The 13,323-nt window shown below is 51.1% G+C and overlaps 1 protein-coding gene across 2 annotated transcripts in view; it reads right to left on the bottom strand.

Annotated features, from left to right (window-relative positions):
• RYK (receptor like tyrosine kinase) overlaps nt 1–9,276 on the bottom strand; it is an 82,638-nt gene extending 73,362 nt beyond the window's left edge. Inside the window, exon 1 of one of the 2 annotated variants that reach the window (XM_055127231.1) lies at nt 9,030–9,276. In XM_055127231.1, coding sequence (XP_054983206.1) covers nt 9,030–9,270 — 241 coding nt within the window. In that variant the 5' untranslated portion in view covers nt 9,271–9,276. The remainder of the gene's footprint in view (nt 1–9,029) is intronic. The other variant, XM_055127230.1, reaches the window with a different exon arrangement.
• Nucleotides 9,277–13,323: the final 4,047 nt, after the last annotated feature.

Below are 13,323 nucleotides of genomic sequence, written 5' to 3'. Positions count from 1 at the left end.
CATTTCACTGCACAGTGCAGAAAGCGTACACTTCAGAGTCACATAGCTTACGGTGACCTCCACTAACTTTGGCAACCTCCCCAAGGCTCAGCTTTATCTGTCAAAAAAAGGGTCAATGCCACCTACTTCCTGAGATTGATAAGTGGGAACTACTTGGCACATACATAACAAGAGGAATACTAACATACGCATAATTATGGAAGAACTATTTACTAAATGAATAAGACATATCAAATTTACCCTAGGAAGAATGAACCCTATGAAACCTATTTAGACATACTTTAGCATGCCACACTGTCACTCATGGGCAGAGTACAAAGAACCACCCAGTATTTTTTCTGCATTTGTTTTGGCACATCACATTTTGAGAGTCTACACAAATGAAAACTTTAATAACATTCTGAGTCGAAAAATTTTGTTAGCACTATCAACAAAGATAACTCACCAAAAAAAGCAGATTTTTACAGTATGTAGTATAATCTCAGGGTACGTAGTGGCTGTTTTATGCCCAAGCTTTATTCTGTTTTGTTTTAGTAGGTACAGGGTGACAAGTTTTTTTTCAGGATAGTGGAATAACTGCAACCAAACCACAAAAGTAATACTCTGAAACTTTTCAGTTCAAGGTACTCCCAAAAAAGTACCCAGTGCCCATTTGTTCCTAAAGGGACCCTTCAAACCCAAACAGTATTTTAGGCAGCACCTCCAGGACTGACTAGTCAACTCAGGATGTGACTCATGGGGAGCAGGCTTAGCCATAATTGGATAGAGTTCTCCCACATGTGTAGAATGAAGAAGAAAAAACTCGAAACCCACAATTGCACAATGTCTCTCTCTTGCTCTCTCAATGAAGAACACATGGGCACAAATGAATGTTGTATCAAGGCCACTGACCCCACCCAAAATGCCCAGGGCTAAGAGACAGCTACAAGGTGCTAACCCCCCTCCGCTTGCACCCCACCTCCTCAGGGGTCCGGGCCCGGCAGACTGCAAGGCACACTGAGGGAAAGCTCGCTCTTACCAGCCTCCCCCTCCGGCACACAGCCTGGGAGCTGAGAGGTCTGGGCAGGGAGGAACACAAGGTTCATCTCATTTTCCTTCTCTCCCAAAAGGCAGGACACCCTTCAGTAGAGCAGCCCAAATCTGAAAACCTGGATACTGCTCTGACGCCTCCCTGTCCTTTAACACTGTGGTCTCCACCATTAGTTCTTCTCTAAACTCCCTAAAAATTCCTCACAAACCCACTCCACCCCTTTAACTGCCCCAGCCGAGTCCTGTCACCAGAGGCCAGTTCTCACTGGCTGGTCTTTTCGGTATCTCAGTCTTGCCAACTTTTCTCATTTCATCAGATTTTTCCTATTCCTTTCTTTGGAGGGAATGTGTGAGTGTGAGTGTGTGTGTGTGTGTGTGTGTGTGTGTGTGTGTGTGTGTGTGTGTGTGTGTGTGTGTGTGTGTGTGTGTGTGTGTGTGTGTGTGTGTGTGTGTGTGTGTGTGTGTGTCAAGGCAGCTGGGCCCATACCAGGCCATGCTATTACTGGCTCTGCACTCAAGAGCAATCCCTGATGATGCCCAGGGTACCACGTGTGGTGCCGAGATTCAAGCCTGGGTCAGGAGGATGAGGCCAGCATCAACTCACCAGCCCTAATACTTCCTACTCCTGGACTACTGTTCATGCCACCTTCCCCACCTGACATGAATGCTTTTCTGACCAATAAACCCATTCTTCAAAATAAGGCTCGAACTCGGGCAGGAGCAATAGTATGGCGGGTAGGGCCTTTGCCTGGCATGCGGCCAGCCCAGGTTCTATCCCCAGCATCCGATATGGTCCCCCAAGCACCACCAGGAGTAATTTCTGAGTGCAGAATCAGGAATAACCCCTGAGCATCACCTTGTGTGACCCAAAAAGCCAAAAAATAAAATAAAGTTCAAACTGTTTATTTTTTCTGGAACAGCTTCTCTAACCACTCTAAAGACTCCCCCTTCTCACAATTAAAAAGTACAATAACATGGGGCGGCGGGGGGGCAGGATAGTATAGCAAATGGGGTGCTTGTCTTGCCATGTGGCTGACCCAGGTTTGATCTCCAGTACCTCACATGGTCCCCTAAGCTCGCCAGGACTACAGAGCCTAGAGTAAACCCTGAGCACTGCCAGGTGTGCACCCCCACCCCAAAGAAGTACAATAACAAATCAATCAGCAAGTTTAAATTAACTATTATCTCAGTGTTAGAGTAATTTCCCCTAAGCAATTCTGAGTTCCAGAGGAAAGGCATTTAATAATTTTGAAACACCATATTTACCTTTATTTATTTATGTACTATGGTACCAGGGATTAAACTCAGGGCCTCACCTGTGCTAAGCACACACTCTACAGGAATCCCATGAATCATCACTTTCTACCACAACGTATGGTGCTTCGTTAGGGTTCAAAATTGGCGTTCCATGATCTCAACCAGCATTGACGTAATGAAATAAGATGAATCAATGCTGAGCTCCTTCCCACTCTTTATTCTAAGAGATGCACATCATATCAATTGCGAGCTTCAAATGAGTGGGAGGCAGTCAGTTCTCAAGCCTGACCCCATAGCACCATCACTGCTACGGCCAACCAATTTAGACTGTGACCCCCCACCCCAGCACTTTACTCCCAGGCCTCTGGCACTGCTCTAGCCGCAGAACATCTTCACGAGCTCTGGCCTTCCAGAGCCAGTATCATCAAAATGATCTATGGGATGAGGACACAGGAGGATGGACATGATATTCGAGACGAGCACTTGCAGAAAGGTTACCTACCGGCTGTCCTCTTTCAAGTACACTGGTCAATCAGAACTGCCCAAAGCCCACTAGGATGCACCCTGGATTCAGGACTCAAAGAAGACCAAATTGCTCACCACCCAAAGGCTCTGACTCAGACTTCTCATCAGTAAACTGGAGTAACCATAGAGCAGCCAGCGAAGGGGAGTAAAGGAGAGCCAAGCAGCGAGCTCTAGAGACAAGAGACCCAACTCAAACTCTGTCCAGCTGAGACTTTTGGAGTCTAGACAGACAGACTCCAAACCTGACTATCAAGGAACTGAGTAATCAGTTACATTCTTACCCCAGGACACTTCCTTTATCTGTAGCATGGAAACCAGCCAGAGAGACAGGCCAAAGGGCACATTCTGCACACCCAGCCCCAAGAACCACCAGGAGCAACCCTCAAGCACAGAGCTGGGAGTATCCTAAGCACCTTGGGAATGGTCCAAGACAGAAAAGGAAACAACAGTATGGATCGAGCATAAGGATTATCTCTGTGTCTGATACAGGCAAAAGACAGCACACATCAGCATCAAAAGCACCTACAACTGTCACTGATACTCTTAATATTGTTTAAAAAATACCACACATATCAACAGTCTTCAATAGGCAAAGCCCAATGCTCACGCCCTTTACACGCTGCAGGACAATCACTAACCTATGCCTATGTCTTTCCCAAACTTCTCTAAATTGCTGGCAATAAAACCACAAAGACAAACACAAGGGGCTGGAGAGATAGCACAGCGGGTAGGGCGTTTGCCTTGCACGCGGCCGACCCGGGTTCAAATCCCAGCATCCCATATGGTCCCCTGAGCATGGCCAGGGGTAAAACCCCTGTGCATCGCCAGGTATGACCCAAAAAGCAAAAAAAAAAAAAAAAAAAAAAAGACAAACACAAAAGGAATAGAACAACAGACCAAATACTTAAAAAAAAAAAAAATTTAAGATAGGACATAGTTAAACAGTGGTCAAGTTCCTCAGGCTGAGTGGAAAAGTTCAGTCCCAAGAGCCATCAAACCCACCTGAGACTCATCAGGCCTGATAAAGGGGTCTGCAAAGCAGCTGGACCTCCAAGTACAGGGAAAGACCCAAAGTTCTGCCTGAAGAAGCTGATCTGCAGGTGCAAGAGACGTTCAAAATTTTATAGCCCAAAAGGCAGCATCTTCATCCCTCCCCCACAAGAGAGTCCAGTACAGGCAGCAGCCATAACTCACCAAGTGCTCCAAGAGAAAGGAGGAGTTTTCTCTGCAGACTCCTCCCAAAGGTGAAGGGCTGGGCTCCCAATGAAGAGTCTACCCACACTCCAGAGAAAGCCCCTAGACCACCAACACACATACACCTGCTCTCTCTCCCTAATCAAACTTCCAGCATCTCACTCTTAATTATATACAGTCAAGGATCACCAGATACTGGCAATCTAAACAAACAAAAAGAATGACGAAATGGGAGGAGATGTAGTTCAGTGGTAGAAGGCTCATATATATAATAATGTCAATAGAAAGAAAGAGAGAAAGGAAGGAAGAAAGGAAGAAAGGAAGGAAGGAAGGAAGGGAGGGAGGGAGGGAGGGAGGGAGGGAGGAAGAAAGAAAGAAAGAAAGAAAGAAAGAAAGAAAGAAAGAAAGAAAGAAAGAAAGAAAGAAAGAAAGAAAGAAAGAAAGAAAGAAAGAAAGAAAGAAAGAAAGGATTATGAACAGTCAGAAGAAATAGTAAAAATATGAGCCAAAGGAGACAGTACTGTGTGTAGGGCACTTGGTCTGCATGTGGCTGACCTAAATTCAATCCCCAGCACCACATATGAACCCCAAGGACCACCTAGAATGATCCCTGAGGACAGAGACAGGAATCAACATCAGGTGTGCCCCAAATCCCATCCCATTCTCCCAAAACACTCTCTCTCTCTCTCTCTCTCTCTCTCTCTCTCTCTCTCTCTCTCTAACATACAAGGGATATGGTTCAGCAGAAGAGCACATGCCTTGCTCTTGTGTGAACCTGGGTTAGATTCCCAGCACTGAAACATACACACACTAACAACACATTCACATCAAAGATAAGTGGAGGGTAATTATGAAAGTGCAAGGAAATGGAAAGAGAACCCAAAAGGAGCTACTAAAATTAAAAAGAATCATCAGTAAAAATTTTAAAACAACAGCTCTATGGAAGATGAAATTTAAAAATCATACCCCACCTCCAACAATATCTAAGTAAGAAGCAACTTATAATCTGAAAATTAATTTTAAAGATTACATAACAGAAGGAATGAAGGAAGGAGGGAAGGGAGGAGGAAGAATGACAGTAGAGCGGATAGGGCGGTTGCCTTGCAAGCGACTGATTCAGGTTTTGTCCCTGAGCCCACCAGGTGTGATCCCTGAGCACAGAGTCAGAACTAAGTCCTGAGCACCACTGGGTGTAGTCTAAACACAAAAGAAAAAGAAGAGAAATTATCAAAGCAGGTACAGACATTTTCGAAAACTGAAGGGCAAGGCTCTAGACGAAAAGGCCCCGCACTGACAGAAATGACCTACATTCCTGTGAGAGGGGCCGAGGAGCTCGCGCCAAGGGCTGGAGCACATGCCCTGCAGGTTCCGGCTGGGCTCCCAGCACCAGTGGACCCAGATGGCATGGCAGAGTCATCCCGGGCCCCAGCACTGAACCACTGGGCCTCCACTGCTGGAGGAATACCCCCAGCCCCTGAGCACTGCCAGGGGAGCCTCCCCACCAAAAATAAAATAAAATTTTCAAATACCAGAGGAAAAGACGCCACACTCTCAGATAATAATAGTAATAACCTGTTCTTAAGAGAATTAGAATGGGGGGGATGGAGAGATAGTATAGTGGGTGGATGGGTGGGGCACCTGTCTCGCACACAGCTGACCACCTTCCATCCCCAACACCCTGTACGCTCCCTGAGCCCCTTCCAAGAGTAAGCACTGAGTACCACTGGGTGTGGCCCCCAAATCAAACAAATTCACTTAATGTAACTTAATTTAGAAGACCTAGGATGGCCTTGGTTTATAAAAAAATCCGGGGCTGGAGCGATAGCACAGCGGGTAGGGTGTTTGCCTTGCACGTGGCTGACCCGGGTTCGATTCCCAGCATTCCATATGATCATCCAAGCACCGCCAGGGGTAGTTCCTGAGTACAAAACCAGGAGCAACTCCTGAGCATCGCTGGGTGTGACCCAAAAAGTAAAAAAAAAAAAATATCCTTCAAGTCAGGAAAAGTGTAAAAATGTCATCAAAACTGAAAAATTTTGTTTCAAACGAACACTCTCAATTCAGCCAAAACATCCATAAAGCATTAAGAGCAGGCCAGACACCTTGTGGTAAGCAAGGGCATAAATAATTTACTTCCCATGAAACCTCTTCTTGCGAGGCTGCTGAGGGCATATTAGCCACATAGCGCGAACCAAGAAAAGGGGACAGAGGCTGCCAGTCCAGACAGGAGATGACAACTCTGCCATGCAGACTGGATGCAAGGCCCCATAAAAGGAATCATGGAAAGGAAACCGAGAGAACTGCTTGATAGATGTTTTACCTGGATGGGGAAAAAAGAAGAATCCAAAAGCATCCAGCATGTGACTGAGTGAGGAAATGAAGCAATGGCTACATTTGAAAAAAAAAAAAACCGAATCAAAAAGTCTGAGGCAGTTATTTGCTTTAAAAAATGTACAGGAAAAGCAAACATAATCATAGGTCATTACGCCGGCTCAGAAGGCATTTAATCAGAGGCGCAGCTCCGCGGGCCGGGGAAGCACACGCGTGGCATGCAGGAAGCCCGGGTCCGTCCCCAGCAGAGCCTTGCTCTCCCGAGCACCTCGGGGAGCGACTCCGAGCTCTGAGCACTGCTGAGCGAGACCCCGGAACAGAAACACTCGGAAGAAGGTATTTAAACCTCGAATAACACAAAAATACCGTTCCAAAGCCTATGTAAAAGTCTCAGACTCTCGAAGAGGTACTGGGGAAACGGGACCGCCAGGCCTCTGCCCACTTGCTCCTTCTCCAGCGGTGGCTAAGAAGTATTTTCCCAGCGGACTGTCGGAGGGAGACAGGAAGAGGACCTGCTTCTGGCCGGAGGCCGTGGAGAGACTCGCTGGAACAGGTGCCCTGACTCGCTGCGCCTTCAAGAAAGCCCTGCTGGAGGGCCCTCTCCTCAGAGATGGACTAGGCTGATGCGAGGGCAGTCCTTCCCCTCCCACCTGTTCCGGGGAATAAACTGGCTGTTCAACAATCAGGTAACAAAAACACCATTTCAAGCATTCATTAGCAGTAATTTTTTTCCACCATACTATTACCAAAGAAAAAAAAACATTTCAATTTTAAAAGCTGCCTGCAGCCTATGACAAACTTTGATTCAAAGAGGAAAAAAAAATTGCAAACTGTCTGATTTAAACAGGTGACTCAAAAATCTCCTATTCCCCATCTCTGCAAAGGGCATAATGATATCTACCTCACTGGGTCACAAGAAAATTAGAGGAAATAATGTGCATAAAACATGCTGGGGCAGGTACGGGGCAGGCACTCAATCAATGTCAGACTCTGGTTTTCCCTCATCTCCCTCCTCCTACTTCTGGCTGATTTCCTAGGAGGGATGGGGGCCCCCAGGCCTCAGGTTCAGGGCTTACTCTTGGCTCTGCACTCAAAGATCACTCCTGGCGGGGCTTGGGGGACCCTATGTGGTCCCAGGGGTGAAGCCCCAGTTGGTCACCTGCAAGATAAGTGCCCCCCACCCCAATTTCTTCAATGTGTCACTTTCGTGTAAACAAAGTCATGACATGTACAAGTGTTTAAGCAAAAAGTTTCATAAAGCCATACATTATACACTAATAATTTTTTAAATCAATGAGCTATGAGTTCATTTGTGAGTATTTTCATCTTCCTAATCCTTCATCTATGGTCCCAGTACCAACCCAATCCCCCTGGATCTTAATTAGGAGAAACTAAATTCAATTAAACTGCAAATTGCATTTAGAAAGACAGTACAGGAGGATGGAAAGACAGTACAGGAGGTACAGAGCCAGCTTTGATCCCAGGCATCCCATGCAAGGTCCCCCAAGCGCCACCAGGAGTGACTCCTGAGTGCAGAGCCTGGAGGAACCCCTGAGCATCTTCCCCGAGTGGCCCAAAGCACCTCCCCCGCCCCAGCACCACCAAAAAAGGGGAAAGCCTTGACATTCCCAGGACTACAAAATGCAAGTGGAATAACAACGTTGAACAGTAAAAGCCATTCCCTTCCAGCACTGAGTGGACCTCCAGAAAACGGCAAGGAAGCCTCACCAACTTTAAAAAAACCAAGTATAACTGACAGATATTGGGTGCTCGAGAGAAGAACTTTTCCCCTCAGCAACTTAAATGCTCCCCAGAACTCAGACGAAACGATGGGGGGGAGAGGGTGGCTGGCACATAGAATACAAGCATCTGCAACACTTCAATAATCTATTTGGGGGCTCATTTCGATCAGACCTTCCTCTACTGGTGGGGGGGACCCTTTCCCGCCCCACAAGGTCCTCACAAGAGCCCACCACCGTTTTTCCACATCGACTCCCTGAACGGCAACAAAGCTAATGAGAAGCGAACTTTCCTTGCCAGGTATCCCGAGCCGCAGACGGCCCAGAAACGCAGGAGCAGCCGGAATCCACAGTCGGGAGATCCAGTCCCCACTTACATCACCCTGATGGGCTCCCAAATTTGGAGACTGCCACGAACGGAACCTTCTGAACCCCGCACTTTGAGAAGGGTTAAAAAAAAAAAAATGGGGGTGGTGGGGAGAGAAGAAGGAGGTGGATGAAATCAGAGAGTAGGTGCATGGTGATGCGTGGCCTTTCCGGGGGCATCGAAATCACGGCCAGGAGCGTGCAATTTCGGGTCATAAACGTGCATTTTTTTGGGGGGGCAACCCCCCACACTCCGGGCCCCGGAGCGCTTCGCACGGACCTGGCGAGAACTCGTGCCAGGGAAGCTGCACGGGCGCAGAGCCGCGGGGGCTGGGTCCGGCCCCGCAGCCGGGATCCGGGGGGCGGGGGGGTCCAGAGCCCTGGTCACTGCTCGCGTGCGGGTGGGCTGACCCCCACCCACCCCCACAATCCCCCCCCGCCCCAGGGACCACACCTCCCGGCCGGCACGGCCGCCGGCGGCCCGGGCCGCGGCCACCCCGACGCGCAGGGACGCGGTGCGGGGAGCGGCGCGCCGTGGGCAGCCCGAGTGACCGGAAGCGGCCGGGCCCGCGCGCGCCGCGCACTCACCGAGCAGCCGGCGCACCTCGTCCTCGCTCAGGTAGAGGCTCACGCTGGGCCCCGCGGCCGCCGACTGCAGCGCGGGGGGCCGCGGGGCCGGGGCGGCGGCGGCGGCGGCGGCGCGGGGCGCGGGCAGCAGCGCCGGCAGCGCCAGCAGGAGCAGCAGCAGCCGCGGCGGCGGGGCCCTCAGGCCGCGGCTCCCCGGGAGGCGGCCCCGGCCCGGCGGCCCCGGCCGCGCAGCCCCGCGCATGGCCGCCGCCGCGCCGCCGCCCACCCCCGGCCCCGAGCCCCTCACAGCCCCGAGCCGGGGGCGGCCGCCCAGCTCATGGCGCCGCTTCAGCCCGCCCGAGCGCGCCGCCGCGCGGCCTCGTCCTCTGTGGGGGGCGGGCCGCGAGGGCGCGCCCGTGCGCGCGCCCGTCGCCGCGGGGCCGCGCACGCACGCCCAGCCCGCCGGGGTGCGGGCCGTGCCGGGCTGGCTCGGCGCTGGCTCGGCGGAGCCTCGGCGCGCGCGGGCCCCCCGCCCCCGACCCGGGGTCCCCCCCTCTCCGGCGGCCTGCGCCGTCTCCGGTCTGCGTGGGCCGGCCCGAGGTCTGCAAGGCTCCGGCCCCGCCAATGCAGAGTCTGGGCTGGCAGTCGCGCCCGGGCCGCGCCTGCAGCCCCGCGAGCTCCCACAGGCAGGGAAATAAAATGCCAGGATGCCGCGCGCTAGTTGTTAGAAAAAAAAAAAGAAGAAAGAAAAAACTTGCGTTTTGTTTAGTGAGCAAAGGCAGAAACAGAAATCGCCTTTTATCCCAGCGCGAGAGACGGACGTTACCATTTCTGTGTTCGGCGGATTTGCGCGCTCTATGTTTATTTTCCCAAAAAAAGATCTTGCCTAGCAAACTTCAGCAGCCTATTCTTAGCCAATATACGTTTTCCCCTGCATGCATGTGTGTCGGTCTGTGATTAACCTGGGGTCCAGGCCAGGCTTTGACAGCACTCCCACTCGCCCCCCCACACACCACACACACACACACACACACCCCTCTGCCAGTAATCTGCAATTATATGCAAAAACTTCTGAGTCTCCTGTGTACTTGGGGAAATCTATCCCCCGCCCCACCCCCCAAAAAAGGTTAAGAATCCCGGATACACCCAGCCTTTGACCTCTGGCCTCAGGATGTGATTACACGAGCCACCCACCCTCATGGTCAAATTTGCTCCAGTCCCAGGCGCTCGGGTCACTTCGCGGCAGCGGACCGGGGACCTGGGCAAGACCCTGAGAAGCAGCTGCAGAGCCAGGCCTCCCTCCTGTGCAGTTGCTCCCGCAGCGGGGAGGCCCTGGCAATGAGGCTATTTTTATCTTGTGGGGAGCTTGAGCTGGGAGGCTGAGCGGGCTGCAAGTCCTGGAACTTGATTTACTCCCCAGGGCTGAATTCCAATCAGAGATAAGCTATCCCCCAGCTTACAAGCCCGTCCATCAGGAGAAGGCTGGACCGGGCGTGAGGGCAAAGGAAAACGTCCCACCTGCAAGCAGACAGAAACTTTGATAGTCAGCACGAAGAAACATCAGAGGCGGCACTGCTACTAAGTTATTAAAGGGCCGGGCTCTGCGGACAGACCTGGAGCTGGGAACTGGCTGCGTGCTCCAGTCTCTCAAGCCAGAGAAAGGGCTTTTGGCTTTTTTGAGGTTATTGCTAATTTTCACTCTTGAACCACACTCTGTGGTACTGGGGGTGACTCCCAGCTGGATGCTTTGGGTCACTCCCTGAGTGTTTGGGGGACCAGGCACTGCCAGGAATCGCACCAATCTGCCCACAAAGCTAAAAGTAAAGGATCTGGCAGGTGTGTGGGGGGGGGGGGGGGGGTGTAAGTAGTGGTAAAAATTTACCAAAGGCAAGTAAGAAACATTTATTGATACTCTCGGGGCGGGCGGGCGCATCTGAGCCGGGATGGCTCTTGGAGCCTTCAGAGCAGGGAACAGTGTGTGTGGCTTGCAGGTGGCGCTGTCGGGGACTTTGCTGCACGGTTGTACCGATTCTGCTGCACATTTTCCCGATGTGGTTTCCCGCAGTAGGCATCATGCCCTCTGCCCGGAGTAGCAAGATGTTCTGAGAAGGGGGTGTGCCTGCGGTCAGCCAAGCTGCACAATTGTGTGCAAAGTATTATTTTGTAAGCCCGCTTTGCAGCCCACAGCGTGCGCTCCAGCCCTTTGAGTTATCTGCCCAGCCAGGAAGTTTCTTAAGCGATGGAATGTGGTTTTGGTGGCTCACAGCCCCTGTTTTCTTGGGGAATCTCTTGTCAGCAACTTGAGGCGATCTGATGTGAACAGGACACAGAGCTATCTGTCAGGCCTGGCTGGGCTGTGGTTCTAGTTCATTGAGCGACCTTGGGAAAATTACTTAAACTCACGAGCCTTGGTTTCCCCATTCAGAGGAGGAGTGAGGGTGGGACACTCAGGAATAATAGATAGGATGCAGTTGTTCTTATTATTAACCCTCTAAGCTCCACTTTTGTAAATTTCAGCACCCATTACTAATAAAGTATTCCTGATTCCAGAAGCCTTAGGAACTTCACTCAAGAGATGGGAGAGACGGGCTGGAGTGACAGTACAGCATGTACTGTCTCGCCTTGTAAGACACCAACCTGGGTTCCATCCCAGCGCCCCATTTATTCCCCGAGCCCGCCAGGAGTAGTGACTGAGTGCAGAGCTAGGAGTTAAGTCCTGAACGACCCTGGGTGTGCCCCCTTCTCCCAATAAAGAGGCCGGAGAGTGACAACTCAACAGGCTGAGCATATGCTTTCCATGTGGGAGACGCAGATTTGATCCTCTGCACCCCCCCCCACACACAGGAGCAGCTCGCAAACATTGCTAAGTATGCCACCCCCTGGGGAAAAGAAAAATAAAGCAACTTTCCTGGCATAAGCGGGTCCTCAATAAGCTTATGCCTGATCTCAGCACTTGACTCTGGGTCAGGATTCCGAGCAAGAGGCTCCCTTAAGGACAGCGGATAAATATGTGTGGTCTTATCAGAGCTTTAAAGCAAAAGTCAAAGGCTCCCAAAAGGCAGTTCCTAGGCCAGGCTGTGACCAGCATCAGGGAACGTGGAGGACGGCAGTTTCCTGGGCTAGCAAGATAGTTCAGCAGGCTCAAGCCCTAGCATTCCATATATTCGTCAAGCACCAGCAGGTGTGATCTCTGAGCACAGAGCCGGGAGTAAAACCCTTAGCACCACAAGGTAGCGTCCAAAAAACAAAATAAGAAAAGCAAATTCCTGAACCCCACCCCATACTACAAAAGGAGCAGTTTCAAGGGATTGAAATACATAGAGATGCTGTCTACACATTTCATTATTTATTTAGGGAGTCCCTCCCCACTTACCCCCACCCCCTAAAGGGTACCACAAGCCTCCCAGGTAGTTCTGGCATCTGCAGATAAAACTCTCGGCTCTGTTCTCTCTCCCTTGGGTTACTGTAGTTGTCATCCCTCTGCTCTCCCTGCTTGCCTCTTACACCTTCTGTCTCTTCCGTGCACAGCTGCCAGCTGCCAGAGCCCCTGCTAAACTCAGCCAGACCTTGTCATGCCCTGACTCCAAAGGCTCCCCGAGAGAGCCTTTCCAAGGCAGCTGTCACCCCCTGCACCATCCTCCCTTCCCTTGTGACCTTTCCACCCTCCCCTACTGCGGTTTCCCTGCTGTACCGGAACATTCCTACCTCAGGCCCTGGGTTCACACGGTTTCCTCGCTCAACCTTTTGCAAATGTCTAACTAAGATGAAAATGTCAAACTCCCCACACTTTAACTGCCCTATGAAGAAATTAGTTCTCGTTGGTCTGACATAAAGATCTCACAACCCCTGACCCATCGCAGGAGGGGGGGGTTCTTTCCCTGTCCAGTCAAGCATAGGTCAACTGGAAAGTGCATGAAGTGATATTGGTTGGGTAAGTGGAGAGCCAGGGACGTTGTGGACTCAATGGAGACCTACTGCCCTCCTGCCTGATCCACCTAAGTCTTCCCAGGAAAGTGCCTGGGGGTTGGGGGTAGGAGTGGTGGGGTCGGCCACGAGCACCTGCGCTGCCAGCATGCTAGTGTTCTACCATGCCCATGAGGCAGCCGTCACCCTATACATAAGGTCTTAACGTGGCACTGGAATTGGTCCCTACCACCCAGATTGGGAGTAAGCCATGGCCTCAGGCAGGAGCGAGGGATCCCTCTTTATAAAAGGTAAAGGAAAATAAGGAGACTATATAAGGTGGAGGGGTTGGCCACATGCAAGAGAATGACCTTAACCCCCATAAAGTAGATGAATCTAATAACCTCTTGAT

This window comes from Sorex araneus, chromosome 2 (genome assembly GCF_027595985.1).
Source record: "Sorex araneus isolate mSorAra2 chromosome 2, mSorAra2.pri, whole genome shotgun sequence".
Lineage (NCBI taxonomy): Eukaryota > Metazoa > Chordata > Mammalia > Eulipotyphla > Soricidae > Sorex > Sorex araneus.
Note: the sequence above shows the minus strand (reverse complement) of the source record. Positions and strands in the feature narration are given on the sequence as shown.